Source organism: Bos javanicus, chromosome 7, assembly GCF_032452875.1.
Source record: "Bos javanicus breed banteng chromosome 7, ARS-OSU_banteng_1.0, whole genome shotgun sequence".
NCBI lineage: Eukaryota > Metazoa > Chordata > Mammalia > Artiodactyla > Bovidae > Bos > Bos javanicus.
This window is the reverse complement of record NC_083874.1, coordinates 34,010,354-34,029,653: the sequence shown is the minus strand read 5'-3', so window position 1 is coordinate 34,029,653 and position 19,300 is coordinate 34,010,354. Positions and strand designations below refer to the sequence as shown.

General features: G+C 37.4%; 1 protein-coding gene across 2 annotated transcripts in view; it reads left to right on the top strand.

Moving 5' to 3' along the window:
* The window catches only part of HSD17B4 (hydroxysteroid 17-beta dehydrogenase 4), a 134,279-nt gene that overhangs the window by 22,869 nt on the left and 92,110 nt on the right, over positions 1 to 19,300 (top strand). For both annotated transcript variants that reach the window (XM_061422987.1, XM_061422988.1), the window contains exons 4-8: positions 7,973 to 8,032; positions 9,863 to 9,884; positions 9,991 to 10,037; positions 11,530 to 11,614; positions 12,742 to 12,929. In XM_061422987.1, coding sequence (XP_061278971.1) covers positions 7,973 to 8,032; positions 9,863 to 9,884; positions 9,991 to 10,037; positions 11,530 to 11,614; positions 12,742 to 12,929 — 402 coding nt within the window. The remainder of the gene's footprint in view (positions 1 to 7,972; positions 8,033 to 9,862; positions 9,885 to 9,990; positions 10,038 to 11,529; positions 11,615 to 12,741; positions 12,930 to 19,300) is intronic.

The window sequence follows — 19,300 nt, the reverse complement described above, 5'->3', positions numbered from 1 at the left end:
ATATCCATGAACATGGTAACTTTCTCCTTCTATTTGTGTCATCTTTGATTTCTTTCATCAGTGTTTTATAGTTTTCTATATATAGGTCTTTTGTTTCTTTAGGTAGATTTATTCCTAAGTATTTTATTCTTTTCATTGCAATGGTGAATGAAATTGTTTCCTTAATTTCTCTTTCTGTTTTCTCATTGTTAGTGTATAGGAATGCAAGGGATTTCTGTGTATTAATTTTATATCCTGAAACTTTACTATATTTATTGATGAGATGCAGTAATTTTCTGGTGGAGTCTTTAGGGTTTTCTGTGTAGAGGATCATGTCATCTGCAAACAGTGATAGTTTTACTTCTTTTCCAGTATGGATTCCTTTTATTTCTTTTTCTTCTCAGATTGCTGTGGCCAAAACTTCCAAAACTATGTTGAATAGTAGTGGTGAGAGTGGGCACCCTTGTCTTGTTCCTGACTTTAGGGGAAATGCTTTCAATTTTTCACCATTGAGGATAATGTTTGCTGTGGGTTTATCATATATAGCTTTTATTATGTTGAGGTATGTTCCTTCTAATCCTGCTTTATCATAAATGGATGTTGAATTTTGTCAAAGGCTTTCTCTGCATCTATTGAGATAATCATATGGTTTTTATCTTTCAGTTTGTTAATGTGGTGTATCACATTGATTGATTTGCAGATATTAGAGAATCCTTGCATCCCTGGGATAAAGCCCACTTGGCCATGATGTATGATCTTTTTAATATGTTGCTGGATTCTGTTTGCTAGAATTTAAGGATTTTTGCATCTGTGTTCATCAGTGATATTGGCCTGTAGTTTTCTTTTTTTGTGGCATCTTTGTCTGGTTTTGGTATTAGGGTGATGGTGGCCTCATAGAATGAGTTTGGAAGTTTACCTTCCTCTGCAGTTTTCTGGAAGACTTTGAGTAGGATAGGTGTTAGCTCTTCTCTAAATTTTTGGTAGAATTCAGCTGTGAAGTGGTCTGGTCCTGGGCTTTTGTTTGCTGGAAGATTTCTGATTACAGTTTTGATTTCTGTGCTTGTGATGGGTCTGTTAAGATTTTCTGTTTCTTTCTGGTTCAGTTTTAGAAAGTTATACTTTTCTAAGAATTTTTCCATTTCTTCCAAGTTGTCCATTTTATTGGCATATAGTTACTGATAGTAGTCTCTTATGATCCTTTGCATTTCTGTGTTGTCTGTTGTGATTTCTCCATTTTCATTTCTAATTTTGTTGATTTAATTCTTCTCCCTTTTTTCCTTCATGAGTCTGGCTAATGGTTTGTCTATTTTATTTATCTTCTCAAAGAACCAACTTTTAACTTTGTTGATTTTTGCTATGGTTTCATTTCTTTTTCATTTATTTTTTCCCTAAGTTTTATGATTTTTTTCCTTATACTAGCCCTGGGGTTCTTCATTTTTTCCTTTTCTAGTTGCTTTAGGTGTAGAGTTAGGTTATTTACTTGATTTTTCTCTTGTTTCTTGAGATAAGCTTGTATTGTAATGAACCTTCCCCTTAGCACTGCTTTAACTGAGTCTCATAGGTTTTGGGTTGTGTTTTCATTTTCATTCGTTTTTATGCATATTTTGATTTCTTCTGTGATTTGTTGGTTATTCAGAATTGTGTTGGTTAGCCTCCATATGTTGGTATTTTTAATAGTTTTTTTTCCCTGTAGTTGACAGCTAATCTTAATGCATTGTGATCAGAAAAGGTGCTTGGAATGATTTCAGTTTTTTTAAATTTACCAATGCTCAATTTATGGCCCAGGATATGATCTATCCTGGAGAAGGTTCCGTGTGCACTTGAGAAAAAGATGAAATTCATTGTTTTGGGGTGAAATGTCCTATACATATCAGTTAGGTCTAACTGGTCCATTGTATCATTTAAAGTTTGTGTTTCCTTGCTAATTTTCAGTTTAGTTGATCTATCCATAGGTGTGAGTGGGGTATTAAAGTCTCCCACTATTATTGTGTTATTGTTAATTTCCCCTTTCACACTTGTTAGCATTTGTCTTACATATTGTGGTGCTCCTATGTTGGGTGCATATATATTTATAATTGTATATCTTCTTGGATTGATCCTTTGATCATTATGTAGTGTCCTTCTTTGCCTCTTTTCACAGCCTTTATTTCAAAGTCTATTTTATCTGATATGAATATTGCTACTCCTGCTTTCTTTTGGTCTCCATTTGCGTGAAATATCTTTTTTCAGCCCTTCATTTTCACTCTGTATGTGTCCCTTGTTTTGAGGTGGGTCTCTTGTAGACAGCATATATAGGAGTCTTGTTTTTTTATCCATTCAGCCAGTCTTTGTCTTTTGGTTGGGGCATTCACCCCATTTACATTTAAGGTAATTATTGATAAGTATGATCCTGTTGCTATTTACTTTGTTGTTTTGGGTTTGAGTTTATACACTTTTTCTGTGTTTCCTGTCTAGAGAAGATCCTTTAGCATTTGTTGGAGAGCTGATTTGGTGTTGCTGAATTCTCTGAGCTTTTGCTTGTCTGTAAAGCTTTTGATTTTTCCTTCATATTTGAATGAGATCCTTGCTGGGTACAGTGATCTGGGTTGTAGATTTTTCTCTTTTATCACTTTAAATATGTCCTGCCATTCCCTTCTGGCCTGAAGAGTTTCTATTGAAAGATAAGCTGAACAGCTGATCCTTATGGCAGTCCCCTTGTGTGTTATTTGTTGTTTTTCCCTTGCCTCTTTTAATATTTGTTCTTTGTGTTTGATCTTTGTTAATTTGATTAACGAATTGTCTTGGGGTTTTTTGCCTTGGGTTTATCCTGTTTGGGACTCTCCAAGTTTCTTGGACTTGGATGGCTATTTCCTTCCCCATTTTAGGGAAGTTTTCAACTATTATCTCCTCCAGTATTATCTTATGGCCTTTCTTTTTGTCTTCTGCGACTCCTGTGATTCGAATGTTGGGGCATTTGACATTGTCCTAGAGGTCTCTGACGTCCTCGTTTCTTTTAATGCTTTTTTTCTTTTTTCCTCTCTGCTTCATTTATTTCCAGCATTCTATCTTCCACCTCACTTATCCTATCTTCTGCCTCAGTTATTCTACTGTTGGTTCCCTCCAGAGTGTTTTTGATCTTTTATTGCATTATACATTATTGATTGACTCTTTTTTATTTCTCCTAGGTCTTTGTTAAACATTTTTTGCATCTTCTCTATCCTTGTCTCCAGACTATTTATCTGTAACTCCGTTTTGTTTTCAAGATTTTGGATCATTTTTACTATCATTATTCTGAATTCTTTTTCAGGTAGACTCCCTGTTTCCTCCTCTTTTTGTTTGGTTTGGTGGGCATTTATCATGTTCCTTTACCTGCTGAGTATTTCTGTTCCTTTTCATCTTGTTTAGATTGCTGTGTTTGGGGTGGCCTTTCTGTAGGCTGAAAGTTTGTGGTTCCTCTTTATTGTGGAGGTTCCTCCCTGTGGGGGAATTGGACGAGTGAGTTGTCTAGGTTTCCTGGTTAGGGAAGCTTGTGTCCATGTTCTGGTGGGTGGAGCTGGATCTCTTCTCTCTGGAGTGCAATGAAGTGTTCAGTAGTGAGTTTTGAGGTGTCTGTGGGTTTGGTGTGACTTTTGGCAGCCTGTATATTAAAGCTCAGGGGCAGAAGGGGCGTGGCCGCCGCGCAGGGGGAGGGTGCTGGGAGGAGCGGCCGCGGCTTGGCGCTTAATAAAAAAATAAAAAATAAAATAAAGCTCAGGGCTATGTTCCTGTGTTGCTGGAGAATTAGCATGGTATGTCTTGCTCTGGAACTTGTTGGCTCTTGGGTGGGGCTTGGTTTCAGTGTATGTGTGGAGGCTTTTGGATGAGCTCTTATCTTTTTTTTTTTAAATTTTATTTTATTTTTAAACTTTACATAATTGTATTAGTTTTGCCAAATATCAAAATGAATCCGCCACAGGTATACATGTGTTCCCCTTATCTTTTTTTTTTTTCCCCCTTATCTTTTAATGTTCCCTGGAGTCAGGAGTTTTCTGGTGTTCTCAGGTTTTGGACTTAAGCCTCCTGCCTCTGGTTTTCAGTCTTATTCTTACAGTAGTCTCAAGACTTCTCCATCCATACAGTACCGATGATAAAACATCTAGGTTAATGGAGAAAAGATTCTCCACAGTGAGGGACACCCAGAGAGGTTCACAGAGTTACATGGAGAAGAGAAGAGGGAGGAGGGAGATAGAGGTGACCAGGAGGAGAAGAGGGGGAATCAAAAAGGGAGAGAGCAGTTTAGCCAATAATCAAATCCCTGTGTGCTCTCCACAGCTTGGAACACCCAGAAAGGTTCACGGGGTTCCATAGAGAAGAGAACAGGGAGGAAGGAGATATAGGTGACCAGGAGGAGAGGAGGGGGAGTCAAAAGGAGAGAGACAGATCTAGCCAGTAATCAGTTCCCTAAGTGTTCTCCATAGCCCAGAATACCCAAAGAGACTCACAGAGTTGGGTAGAGAAGAGAAGGGGGAGGGAGGAGGCAGAGGTGACCGGTTGGGTAGAGAAGAGAAGGGGGAGGGAGGAGACAGAGGTGACTGGGGGGAGAAAAGGAGAGTCAAAAGAGGGAGAGAGCAATCAAGCCAGTAATCTCGCTCCCAAGTAAAAATGGGTACTGAAGATTGGATTCTGAAAGGTACAAAATTGGTAACAAATACCAAAAAGCAAAGATTAAAAATCTAGAGTAGAGGTTAGGTTCTCAAAAATACAATATTAAAAAAACAAAACACAAAAATTATAAAAAGTATATATGAAATTTGCTTTAAAAAAGGGTCTTTTTTTTTTTTGCAAGGTAATAGGTTATAAAAATGAAAATTAAATGAGTAATAAAGGACTTAAAAATTTTAAAAATGGTAATAGTAAAATACATCTAGGAATTTCTCTGGAGCTGTTGCAGGCAGTGTAGGGCCAGTTCAGTTTCAGATAGTTCCTTGTTCCAGCTTATACTTCTCAAAGTCTATAGGCCCCTTCCAGTGTAGTCAGTGCTAACTACAGGGTTTTAATCTGTTGCACCTGTCACTTCCAAAACGGTTCCCTCTGTTTATTTTGGCTTCTTCTGTTTGCAAGTCTCTTCAGTGTCTAATTTCCGCCCTGACACAAGGGGGTGAAGGTGGTCACTTATTTAGGCTCACTTTTTCGGTTGTGCTGTGGGGAGGGAGGAGCAATGCAAACAAATATCACTGGCGTGTGTGGGGAGTGCTCACAGTGTCTCTGCCACACTGGGTTTGCCCCCGCTCACAGCGTGTGTGCTTTCCTGGTCTATACTGCTCAGGCTCCAGATTGCTCTTCAGGAGAACTGTCTAAAGCAGGCCTTGGGTTATGTGCACTTCCCAGGTCTAAGCCGCTCAGGTTCAGGTTCTCGGGTACTCCACAAAGGCACACTCGGTTGGGCCTGCGTTTTGTGCCCTTCCCAGGTCCCAGCAGCTCAGGTGACCAGGTGCTTGGCAAGTGCACTCTCCCCAGGTGTGTGGTGCATCTTATCACCTCCCCGTCCCAGCTGCTTGGTTTCCTGAGTGTCCAGTGGGAGCATGTCTCAGGTGTGCTGTGTGTGTCCTCTGGGGAGCTGATCTCTGGCTGCCACCCTCCTGGCGGATGTCAGCCATCCAGGATCCCAGGAAGACTTGGTTAACGACTGGGAGCCTGCTCACAGTTTGGTAGAGGATGCCCTTTTCTGGCTCTGGCTGTTGCCTGCCTGCCTCTCTGCCTCCAGTTGGGGATGGGCCCTTCCGCAGTGGGCTAGCTCTCCTCTGGTATTCGCTCAGTCCTTTGTTCCCTGAGTGGGCTGGCAGTGCCTTAGGTTAGAGCTTTTCACAGGAAAGTTCTCTCTCTCTCTCTTTTTTTCCTCTCTCTCTGGCTATCCCACAGTTTGGGTTGCTATCTCATGTTAGCTTCCTCAGATTGTCCTCAGGGCATTCAGGCCCAGTCCTTACCCTAAGCAATGCAGCCTGTGCCTCCTGCTTGCTGGTGGCAGATGCGAGCTCCTGCGCTACTTCTCCACTGGGAGTTGTGGTTAGGCATGTAATCTGTGGGTTTTATTTATTTGTTTATTTATTTTCCCTCCTGGTTATGTTGCCCTCTGAGATTCCAAAACTCCCCCACAGACCCACCAGTGTGAGGGTTTCCTGGTGTTTGGAAACTTCTCCTCTTTCATGACTCCCTCCCCGGGATGGGTCTCTGTCCCTAACTCTTGTCTCTCTTTTTATCTTTTATATTTTGTCCTCCCTCCTTTTGAAGACAATGGCTGCCTTTCTGGGTGCGTGGTGTCCTCTGCCAGCGTCCAGAAGTTGTTTTGTGGAATTTGCTCAGTGTTCAAATGATCTTTCGATGAATTTGTGGGGAAGAAAGTGGTCTCCCTGTCCTATTCCTCTGCCATCTTAGGACCATCTGATTCTAATAATATTTGTAAGGAATCTTCTTGAATAGATTTACTTTTAAAAAGCTAGTGTTTAGTGACTTTTCTGCAAATTAGATTGTTTTTGTGGGCCAGGAAGAAAATTAAATTGCCTGTGCCTTTATTTTGAAATTTTAGAGGAAAGAAGATAGGATATGGTTTGTTTTTTGTGCTCAAGGGAATAATGAGACAGATATTTTAGTATCTTATTTCTGCTTTGATAGTCTAGAAAAGTGTTTTCATCTTTAGAAAAAAATTCTGGGGTTTTAGAACCTAATTTTTAAAGATAAAAATTTCAGACTCTTCTCTCCACCCCTCAGTTTTGATATACAAAGTATAATAGTCAGGATTCAGTCAGGAAAACAGAAGCCCCTCTTGGTTTTCCCAGAGTGAAGGGTTTTATACAGAGAGTTAGAGACTTACCATTGGAAGGTCTGGGCTGGTGCATGTCAGTGAGACTGTAGGAGACCGTCTCAGCCTGTGGCGGGTGGTTCTCAAGAGCCTGCCTGCATGTGCTGCCAGTGTCATGTCTGCAGCTCCTCATGAGACTGCCTGCCCCTGCAGTCTCCTGCTTTTCTACCTTTTAAGTGAGTGTCTCTTTTTGGAGGATCTAACTCAGGACTGTATGGGCCTCAGAGAAGGGCCCTGGCTCCTCCTGTGACTGCAGAGAAAGTAGAAACACTAGTGATGTTGAGTTGACAGCTGACCATTTGAGACACAGCTCTGGTGATATCAGCCCTTCTCCTGGGCTGATTAGCAGAAAATAACAAGGCCATAATATTTCATTGAGCTTTGCCTTTTGTGGTTAGTATTATATTATAAAAACAGGCTTCCTTAGTGCCTCAGTGGTAAAGAATCCACCTGCAATGCACGAGACGTGGGTTTGATACCTGCGTTGGGAAGATCCCCTGGAGGAGGAAATGGCAACCCACTCTAGTATCCTTGCCTGGGAAATCCCATGGACAGAGGAACCTGGTGGGCTCCGCGGGGTCTCAAGAGTCGGACACAACTTAGCAACTAAGCAACAACAACATTACAAAAACAATAGGTTTGTTTTCCAAATGTAGTCATAGACTTGGCCATGCTTTTTCCAATTAAATACACTCCTCTTTCCCTCCCTCTCAAATTCTCATTTGCATCCTTAAGTAGAAGTCCTATGTGACAACTTAAAATTCAATAGCAATGAAATAGTAATCATTTGTCATCCTAGCCACATTTCAAGTGCCCAGTAGCCACATGTGGTTCATGGCTACTGTATTAGACAGTGCAGAAATAGGGACATTTCATTTTCATAAGACAAAGCTCTATTAGACAGTGCTGTCTTTGATCTTATTTGTCAAATGCTTGTTATTTACCCAGCTCGATTTTTTTTTTTTTTTTTTGGTAGGTTAAAGAATTGTCTTAGGAACAAAATTTCTTTTGTAATGTAGATCATCTATAGTTTGTATGTGCCTACAATATAAATGTATTTTTCCTGGATATGAATTCTGTTGAATGAATTGTATCTGTCATGTACTCTGATCCACAGAATTTAGAAGTCATTTGTGAAGATTCTTACTGAAGTTTTGTCCTAATTTTCCTTTCGTTCAGATTCAGTGGAGGAAGGGGAGAAGATTGTGAAGACAGCACTGGATGCTTTTGGAAGAATAGGTGATGTTTCTTTACATTTATGGTGCTCACAGAGCAGCTTCTACCTTTCTAATGAATTATTTTTTATTTTACTTTTGTTTGCTAAAAACTCTTTCTTGGTAATCAAATTTTTAGATTTGTTTTAAAATTTAATTTTTTAGCATATGCTGATCTTATTCCACAAAGGGCTTGAGGTGACAGTTTGTATGCATGTATGTGTTGAATTGGTTGTTTGTTTTTTGTATTTTAAGGGCTTTTAGAAAAACTTAAAAGCATTCTCTAAGTTTCTTTTTATAGTAATTTAATCATATCCCCAATATATAAAAGTACATATATAATATACAATAATTTACATGATTATATAAGTAATAACTATTAAAGATATTATAATAATTTAATCATACCCTCAATATTGGGGATATGATTATATATGTATATCAGAAAGAAAGAACGAAAGAGAAGTCGCTCAGTCGTGTCCAACTCTTTGTGACCCCGTGGACTGTAGCCTACCAGGCTCCTCCATCCATGGGATTTTCCAGGCATGTATATCAGCTGCTAAGTCACTTCAGTCGTGTCTGACTCTGTGCGACTCCATAGACGGCAGCCCACCAGGCTCCCCTGTCCCTGGGATTCTCCAGGCGAGAACAATGGAGTAGGTTGCCATTTCCTTCTCCAGTGCATGAAAGTGAAAAGTGAAAGGGAAGTCGCTCAGTTGTGTCTGACTTTTTGGAACCCCATGGACGGTAGCCCACCAGGCTCCTCCATCCATGGGATTTTCCAGGCAAGAGTACTGGAGTGGGGTGCCATTTCCTTCTCCATGTATATCAGAGGTATGATTAAATTATTATAACACTTATTTAATAGTTACTAAGTAATTATAGGGGCATCCCTGGTGGCTCAGATGGTAAAACATCTGCCTGCAATATGGGAGACCTGGGATCGATCCCTAGGTTGGGAAGATCCCCTGGAGAAGGAAATGGCAACCCACTCCAGTACTCTTGCCTGGAGTGATTCTGTATCTTGCAAATTAAGATGAATTATATAAAAGTTCATTTTTAAGAAATATTTCAATATATTGTTTAATCTTCCTAATTTAATCCCATACATTGTAAAAGATTATTGAATTACTGGAGGAACTGCCCAACATGTTTCTAGTCTGAAAAACAGTGATTTTTATAGTTTGAATGTGTTCACCTTCCCTTTTTTTGGTCTACCATATATATTTTTTCTAGCTATGTTTGGTTGAGTTTGTGTGAGACATGTTTACATATTGTCTGACACAGGGATAGAAGCCCTAAAGATTTGAAGTCATAAAATGAAGATAGCCACAAGATGATGGTTGAACCTTAAAAAACAATCCCTTTCTTTTTATAGTGAGGATGCAATTGTGTATTCATATAGGCTGTCATTTTCTAATTCTAATGGTTTCGCTTTTGACTTTTCATTGGCAAGGAACATTTTTTTTAAATTTTTAACTTTCCCTGTGAATTTCGAAGTTGCTTGAGGGATGGCTTATGATTACTGCTGAGTTCTAAGAACTTAAGTTATGTGACTGCTAATTCTGTAAATAAATTCATAGAATTTTGGCAGAAGGTAGAGATGGAAAAATCTAAAAAATTTTTAGATATGTAGGTTTGAAAGGAAAGCACTAATATAATGTGATTCTTATGCTTTTGTGAACCAGATTTTTTTTGCTATAGGTATAAAATTTTGTTTTGCTAGCACTTGTTGCTTATTATATCTACTTACCCATGGGGAGAAAAACACTTTTGAAAGAAATGTGAGTTTTAAGCAAATGTAAATAAAAATGCTTGCTTTTATATATGTGACTTGTATGTTTTTATATTGTAGATATTGTGATCAACAATGCTGGGTGAGTATTTCTTTTTTCATTTCCAATAAAGTAATGTATTTGCAAAGTTTTTTTTTTTTTTTAGTGTTTACTTTCTTGTCTCAACAAATATAATATCAATTTTTAGGATTCTGAGGGACCGTTCATTTAGTAGAATAAGTGATGAAGACTGGGGTAAGATGTTTTAATATTCTCTATGGAACATACTTACCCATTTAGCTGTCTAATACTTGATGCACTTACACACTTAAGGAAAATCTTGCTTCTTCCTATTCTTCCTTCTACTAATGTAAGTGATGAATAAGCTTTATGACTGAAAATGATGAACATTTGGGAGTAACCTTTTTTTAAACTTCAAAAAATTAAAAAAAATTAAAATCTGTTGGCAAAAGTTATCTAAAAAGTTTTTGTGCTTTTCATCTTTTTTTTTTTTTTTGTCTCTGAGAGATTGTCAGCATTTTCTTGCAGTATTGTTCTTCTTAACAGCCTTTTATGTGTTTGTCTGGCTGTATAATTGTTATTTCAACAGCAAGAGAAGGCTGTGGAAGAGTGAGGCACTAAAAAGATGAAAATCTGAGAACTGGGTGGGAAAAGTCTAGATATAATTTTGAAACTTCTAATAAGTAGGAAAATTTTTCATTAGGAATGTCATGTTGGAAAAATTGAGTTTAGATAGTGAACAGTCACTGTTATGAAAATGTTTTTCCATATTTTCTCTTTTTTGCCCTTACTTTCATTAGCTACCAGAACTAAAACAATCTGAGATACTGGCAGACGTAGTAACTGAGGTGAATTATGTCCTTGTTTATAGAGTGTGTTTCTGGGAAAGATTGCCAGAAGTCCTTTCGGAAGAAGCAAGCTATCTCTGTGACGTAGAATTAAGCAAAGACAGGCTTTTAGTTTTCCCTTCCCTTGTAATAACTGAGTAAAGGAGAAGCTGAGAAAGACAAGTTTTGTTGGCAAAGGAGACTTACCTTGGTGCTTTGCTTTGCGCTCTGATGGGCTGCAGTGGCTTCATCAGGATAAAATTAAATCTAGAGTTGTCTATCTGAGTCATCCTCCAAGTTTTCTGTTCATTAGATTGCCATTTCTAAAAGCAGGCATCTCTTTCTCTCTTTTTCCCTCTTTGCCTCCCCCTATTTCCTCCATCTCTTCCACTCTTTCCCCCAACTCTTAACTCATTTAGTAAACCCTGGTAAAAATAGGGATTAAGGGATATTATGAACATTTTATAAACATTTCTTGATGATAAAGTGGATGATTTTTGATTATGCTTTAATTGATGTTTGTGTTGAGTCCCAATTTACTTATGTAGATTTCTTGGGTATTTGTATTAATGAATTTTTGTATAAAATAGGCATATACTAAAGATTACATTGTATTTTGATGTGTGTACAGGCATCATATTTAGATGGTATTGTATTTGTGATAAAGTTGCAATAATCAAATCATGATTTATAGGCAAAATAGATATGAATTATTGATTGGATATATAATTGAGACTACAGCAAAAATGATCACTCAGAGTACAATGTGACAGTAGTTGATTTTGAATGCTAGGTATAAAAAAGAATATCTTTGTATAAGTAAATCATTGCTAATGTTGATTCTGAGATATGTCTATCTAATTTTTGACAACATTCATGATAAAAATTTCTTGTTTTAGACAAAATCCAGAGAGTTCATTTGCGGGGCTCATTCCTGGTGACCCGGGCAGCATGGGATCACATGAAGAAACAGAAGTTTGGAAGGTAGAGTTGTATGTGGGTGTCAAGGGAGATTGGAGATGTTGTATGTGGGTTCTTGTGTATGGAGGAAAAGAATTGCTTTGATATTGAAAAATATACCTCCAGATATGCACAGGTTTTTTAAATATAGTTTTGGCACATGCTTCCCCATTAAATTGGCATCAGTCACAGATCAGCTGAGCTGGACAACTTTGTATTTCTTTTTACCTCCTACTTTTCATTATTAATGATTTTCCTGCCATTTTCTGATATTTTAGCAGTACAAACATGGAGGATTCAGCTGTGCTTTATTCCCTAACCAAAATATCATTTTGTGTGTTCAGTGACCAACTGGGGAGAGATGAGTGGTTGGCATTGCTCAGACATGAGTTAGTCTTTATTGACCAGGAATGGTAGGACTCTTACAGTTGCATCTGTGTGACTCAGATGTGACAGACCTAGTAAGTGGATCCATGCACTCTAATGTAAAGGCTATTCTTATTTTTTTTTTAAAGGCTATTCTTATAACTTAGGGTTCACATACATCTACTAGAAGTAAATTGCTTGTGATGTATTTTCTTATTGGAGACTTCTGGTGTATCCTGATATTAGCAGTTTCTTAAAGTAGATAAAATGATTTACTTTACTTGTTCTACTAAGTAGAGTAAGATTAGGTCAGATTTTCAGATGGTATTGTTTTAATATGAGACATTTAATATTATCCAGACAGGGAAAGGAGCAAAGTGATGAGGACTAAAGAATTAGGATTTCATGATCTAATATTTCTTACTAAGATTTTGACTTGTCAATTGGCAGTTTATTTTTTGTTTGTAAATACTTATTGTTGTTTTCAGTAGATAATGAATATATATTCGTACACTTGAATTCATTTGTTCCTGACCAGGGATCCCTTTTTTTTTTCTTTTTATGGGATTCTTCTTAAAACAATAAAATCTTATAGTTGAATTTTGAGAAATTACTTTTCTTATTAATTTAGGTATATGAATCGTGACTTTAAGAACCTAATGCCAGTTTACAGAGTTTCTTTTGACAGGTATAATAGTAATGAAAAAGAAAAAAAAAGCGCTTAGAGTCGCAACATTATTAAAACGTAGAAAAGATGATGTTGAGAGATTGATTTGTCTTTTTAGAATCATCATGACTTCATCAGCTTCAGGAATATATGGCAACTTTGGCCAAGCAAATTATTGTGCTGCAAAACTGGGTCTTCTGGGCCTTTCAAACTGTCTTGCAGTGGAAGGCAAGAAAAACAACATTCACTGTAACACTATTGCCCCTACTGCTGGATCACGGATGACCCAAAGCATTTTGCCTGAAGGTAAGTTTAAATTTTTCAGTGCTGTTCTCCACATATCTGTGTGGAGTGAACTTTGCCGAAGTATTTAATTTTTTGAGTAACTAAAAAATTTCTTTTCAATTTAAAAAAGCATGATGTGTAATTTGCATTCATTATATAAAATTTAGGAAAGCACAAACAGGAAAAATAAAAAAATGACCCATAATTTTAACACACTGAGGTAAACTTTCTCTTTGTATACGTAGACATACATATTTTTTTAACAGAATGAAGTAATAGCATTCTTACTGTTTTGTAATAATTATTTTAAAAAATTGATGTAAAAATTAACAGATTGTTTTTTAGAATGATTTATAGAAGAATTGATCAGATAGTAAAGAGAGTGCTCATGTATTCCTCCTCCCACACAGTTACCCATATTTTTAACATCCTATGTCAGAGTGCTACATTTGTTACAACTGATGACCAGTACTGATCCCTTCTTACTGGGTTGGCCAAAAAGTTTGTTTCGGTTTTTCCATACCATCTGATGGAGAAACCAGAGTGAACTTCTTGGCCAACCCAATATTACCTACAGTTTACTTTAGGGCTCATTCTTTAGGTTGTCCAATCACATAGGTTTTCACAAATGTGTAGTGTTATGTACCCACCATCACAGATCATACAGAATGGTTTCACTTCCTGGAAAATCCCCCATGTTCCATCTCTTCATCCCTCTCCTCTTTCTCCCAAATGTCTGAGAGGATTGAAGCTAGTTTCTTTTTATCACTGAGTAATATTGCATGGTATGGAAGTACCTCAGTTTGTTTATTCATTCACCTATCAAGAAATATTTTATTTCCAGTTTTTGACAATTATGAATAAAGCTTCTGTGAACATTTATGTGCAGACTTTTGTGTGGGTGACGTTTTCAACTCATTTTGTTAAATATTAAGGAGGATAATTGCTGGATTGTATGGTAAGACTAGCTTAGTAAGAAATTTCCAACCATCTTCCAAAATGACTGTATCATGCTTCGTTGCCGCTGGCTGTCTGTGAGAGATCTTGTTGCTCCACATCTTGGCCAGCATTTATTATTGTCAGTCTTTTGCATTTTAGTTCTTCTAGTAGGTAAGGTATTTCATTGTTTTAATTTTCAGTTCCCTAATGACACATGATATACATTTTTTCCTGTGCTTCTTTGCCATTTATTTGTCTTTTTTGGTGATGTATCTGTTCATATCTTTTGCCCATTTTTAAATTGGATTCTTTGTTTTCTTATTGTTGAGTTTTAAGAGTTCCCTGCAGATTTTGGAAACAAGTTCTTTTTCAGATAAGTGTTTTGCGAAATATTTTTTCCCAATCTGTAACATGTTTTTTAAATTCTCTTAATCTCTTTCACTTTTGAAGCATAATTTCACTGCTACAGAATTCTGGGTTGGTAATTTTTTTCTTTCAGCCTTTGAAATATTTCACTCCACTCTTCTGTTGCTAACATGGTTTTTGAAAGAGAGTTTGACATAATTCTATCCTTGTTTCTTTATGCATAAGGTGTATTTTTTCCCCTTTGTATTCCTCCAAGGTTTTCTCCTTGTTTTTCTGCAGTTTGAATATAGTATGCATAATAAGAGGTGTAGATTTTTGGCTGTATGCTACTTGATATCCTCTGAGGTTCCTGGATCTATGGTTGGTATCTGTCATTAACTTTGGAAAATTCTCAGCTATCAGTGCTTCAACTATTTCTTCTTCCTTTTCTTTTTTCTTTTTTTATTCCATTTCTGGTATTCCCATTATGTGCCTGTTTATCTTTTATAATTATACAATACCACAGTTCTTTGATATTCTGTTCCCCCTCTTTTTTTCCTTCTTTTTTCTCTTTGTATTTCATTTCAATTTGGGAAGTTTCTGTTAACATATATTCAGGCTTACTGATTCTTCTTTTCATTTCAGAATGTTACATTGCTTTTTAGCATTTCCTTTTGATTTTTTTCCAAAGCATTTCCTTCTGTCTGCTTATAGTAGTTACCTGTTCTTATAAATTGTCCACTTTTTTCCCTTAGAGCCCTCAGCATGTTAATTACAGTTATTTTAAATTCCTGGTTTGATAATTCCAAAATCTCTGCTATATTTGAGGCTATATCTCTGGTTTGTTGTTCTGCTTTGTTTTGTTTTTTTTGGCTGCACTGTGTGGCATGTGGGATCTTGGTTTCCTAATCAGGGACTGAACTCATGCCTTCTGTAGTGAAAGTGCAGAGTCTTAACCACTGAACTGCCAGGGAAGTCTGTTGAGGCTGGTTCTCATGCTTGCTTTGTCTCTTCAGCCTGTACTTTTCCTGTCTTTTAGCAGGCTTTGAAATTGTTGCTGAAAACTGAACATGATGTGTTGAGGGAGTAGATAGGAAGTGTGGTAAATTGAACTTTATTGTGAGGTTTTATGTTTGTCTGGCCAGGAGTTAGATTGTGTTTATTGGTTGTTGTAGCTGTTGGTGTTAGAGACTACATTTTCCTCTTTGTCCTTGTTTTTGGGTACCCTGTTGTCTTTGGGTTTCCTTAGATACTCTTTGTTAAAGAGTGTGTATGTTTGCAGCAGTTGTAATCTGCTGTTGTTATACTGGAGTCCTGTTGAAGTGACTGTAAATTAATGGGAGGGGGTGTGTTCTCTAATCTTATAATTACATCTTCATTTTTTTTAGAAGATCAAAGCCCCTTTACACTGACTTTTAGAAGAGTTTCTTAGCCCTACTCCCTACCCCCCTTATTTGAGACAGGAGACTAGAGGGGCTTCACTAGTCTAATTGAAGCTCTGATACTTTCCCTTAAGGATAGGCCTTTGTTAAGGAGAATAGAATGCTCTGGGCATATTTAAAAATGCTTTTATTTTATTGACTTATTTTCTTACCCTCTCCCGTTTTCTCTGTGATATTTCAAAGCAAATCTCAGGCATTACTTCTCACCTAATATATACTTGGAAATGTGTCTCTCCAACAGATACGGACATTATAACCACAATGCCAATATCACACTAAAATAATTCACTAACATTGTCTAATACTAAGTTTATATTAAAGCTTCCTAGTTACCTAAAAGGAGAAGGCAATGGCACCCCACTCCAGTACTCTTGCCTGGAAAATGCCATGGACGGAGGAGCTGGTAGGCTGAAGTCCATGGGGTCGCTAAGAGTTGGACACGACTGAGTGACTTCACTTTCACTTTTCACTTTCATGTATTGGAGAAGGAAATGGCAATCCATTCTATTATTCTTGCCTGGAGAATCCCAGGGACAGAGGAGCCTGGTGGGCTGCCATCTATGGGGTAGCACAGAGTTGGACAGGACTGAAGTGACTTAGCAGTAGCAGTTACCTAAAAAGTATCTTCTTAGAGTTAGTTCATTCTACAAGGATCTAAACAAAGCCCACAGGCATTTTGTTACTGTGAGGTCTCTGTGTGTGTGTGCACTCAATTGCTCAGTCATGTCTGACCCTTTGCTACCCCATGGACTGTAGCCCACCAGGCTCCTCTGTCCATGGAATTTTCTAGGCAAGAGTCCTGGAGTGGGTTGCCATTTCCTACTCCAGGGAATCTTCCTGACCCAGGGATAGAGCCCACATCTCTTGTGTCTCCAGCATTGGCAGGCAGATCTTTTTAGAGTTGGTTTATTCCCCAAGGATCTAAACAGAGCCCATAGGCATTTTGTTATTGTATCTCTTAAGTTTCATTTAACATGTAATAGTTCATTCTCCTTTTTAAAAAAGTGCCAATTATTTGTTGAAGAAACTACCAGTTCACCTATTCTATAGACTGTTCCTCATTCTTGATTTGAATTGCCCTTGCCCTTCTCTCGAAAATCAGCTGATCACATATGTGGAAGTCTATTTCTGGATTCTCTGTTCTGCTGTATTGGTCTATGGGCCTGTCCTTTTACTAATACCATGATGTTTTGATTACTATAGTTTTAGAGTAAGTCTTAAAATCAGGTAATAGGAGTCTGCCAACTTTATTTTTTGAAAACATGAAACATGAATTTTTAAATTAAAAAATTTAAATGTATGATCGAGAGCCAATGCTGATTTCAGTCAGTTCAGTTCAGTTCAGTCGCTCAGTCGTGTCTGACTCTTTGCGACTCCATGGACTGCAGCACGCCAAGTATCCCTGTCCATCATCAACTCCCAGAGTTTATTCAAACTCATGTCCATTGAGTCAGTGATGCCATCCAACCATCTCATCCTCTGTTGTCCCCTTCTCCTCCCACCTTCAATCTTCCCAGCTCCCACCTTCAATCTTCAATAAATGCTGATTTATTTGGTTATATAATAAATAGAATACTTGACTGGTGCAAAACTGGGTGTAGTTTCTGATACTCCTGGCTTTAACATATGTTTTAAAAAGAAAGCATCTGTAATACTTTAAAAGTAGCTTCTGTGAAACAGTACAAAACAATTGATGAGTGAAATTATTTGAAAATTAGCTGCTTCATGGAATGAAAGTGAAAGTGAAAGTCGCTCAGTCGTGTCTGACTTTTTGCAACCCCATGGACTATACAGTCCATGGAATTCTCCGGGCCAGAATACTGGAGTTGGTAGCCTTTCCCTTCTCCAGGGGATCTTCCCAACCCATGGATTGAACCCAGGTCTCCTGCATTGCAGGTGGATTCTTACCAGCTGAGCCATAAGGGAAGCCCAAGAATACTGGAGTGTGTAGCCTATCCCTTCATGGAATACAAATGCTTATTCACAGGACCATTTTACTTTCTGCATTTGAGCTACCATTCGTTTTAGAACTTGCTGGCTTTTTCTAAGAGCTGTGCCTAACCAGTTTGCTTTAGTGTTGAATAGTTATTTGTACCTGAGATCTAATTTTTTTCCTTTTCCTTGTCAACATGGCCATTTAAAAAAGTCCCTTATTTAAAAAACTCTCTATACTCTCATATCTTATTGAAGGAATTCTTGTTAAAGAACTAGATTATATGAAGAAGAGATACAATTCACTTTTTTCTCCCTTTTAAGTATATACACACATATATATATATGCACAACAGTTACATACATATGCACAACAGCTTAGGTTACTGGTAAGAAATAAGGCATCAAAATGTAATCATAGTCATGAACTTGCTGCTCAACCCAAGAACTGAAACATTACTTGCATCTAACTTTATACCTTCTATTCCTCTGCTTCATGCCAAGAGATAACCACTATTGAGATTTTAATGCTTATCATTTCTTTGCTAGATTTCTACCTTAGTCACTTTTTGCCATCAGCTGTAGATTTTCTTGGGAAAGCAGCAAGTCTTCAAGAAAATATTGAAAACTATAGCTTTTAAATTCGCTTTCCTTTGAGAATGTAATTTCCATTAATTTGGACAGGTCTGTACCTCTAGAGAAGTTAAGTCAATGTTTAATGTAGTGTCTTTACATCCACCAAACTCTATTGAAAGATATTGGGAGAATAAGATCTACTTTAGACAAATAGCTTAATCTTTCTAGACCTGTTTTCTCTTCTGTAAAAGAAGAGAATTATTGTAGGTCATTTTTAAAAGACACTTTAGATTCTAAATTTTTATTTAAAATTTTGATATCTATTACTTTTTTATAGTTTAGAAAAAGCCAAAAATTTATTTTGCCTCAGTGTTTTTTTCCTCTTCTTCTGAAATATTCACTTACAGGCTATCAAAGGGATTATTTGTTAAAGAACCAGGTGTTCTGAGTAGTGTGTGGAGACATCTGAAATTTCATTTTCCCCTTTGAAATATATTTGATCAATGGAAAGTCATATATGTAACTTACATGTTTGTTACATAAAATGAGACATAATCTTAGGATGAATACCCATGATCTTCCCAAGTTGTATGAGTTATTTACTGCTTTGTAATATATTACTCCAAATTTTTGGATTCAAAGAAGTATATATTATCTCACAGTTTCTGGGGTCAGGAATACCATAAAGTGAAAGATTTTTAGAGCTGCTGTTTCATTTACAGGGACTGTAAATGTCATCTTTGTCACTTCAAAATGTAAAACTGTATTTTGTCATTTCACAATTAAAATTTGAGTCTTTAAAGTTTATAAGCTGTGTTAACAAATTACATCTCTTTTGAACCTTGGAACAACTTGGTAGAATGAGCAGGCAAAGCATTTTGACTGCCATCTTACAGATGCAGACACATGCCCTTGAGAGTTGAGTGACGTTCTCAGTGCCCTAAGTTGCCCGTGTGGCGGGGCCGGCAGTAAAATGCAGGTGGTGTTCATGCTCCTCTGTAGCACCTTCTGCCTGTTAAGTTGCTCACAGAAGGTGCGCAGCAGGAAGATCTTTCCTACCCTTTGTGACTCATCAGTAATGGCTGCACGGTCCATTTTACATCATTATCTTACTATCATTACACTTGTCAGGACTCTTTTATAGTTTTCTAGCTCCTG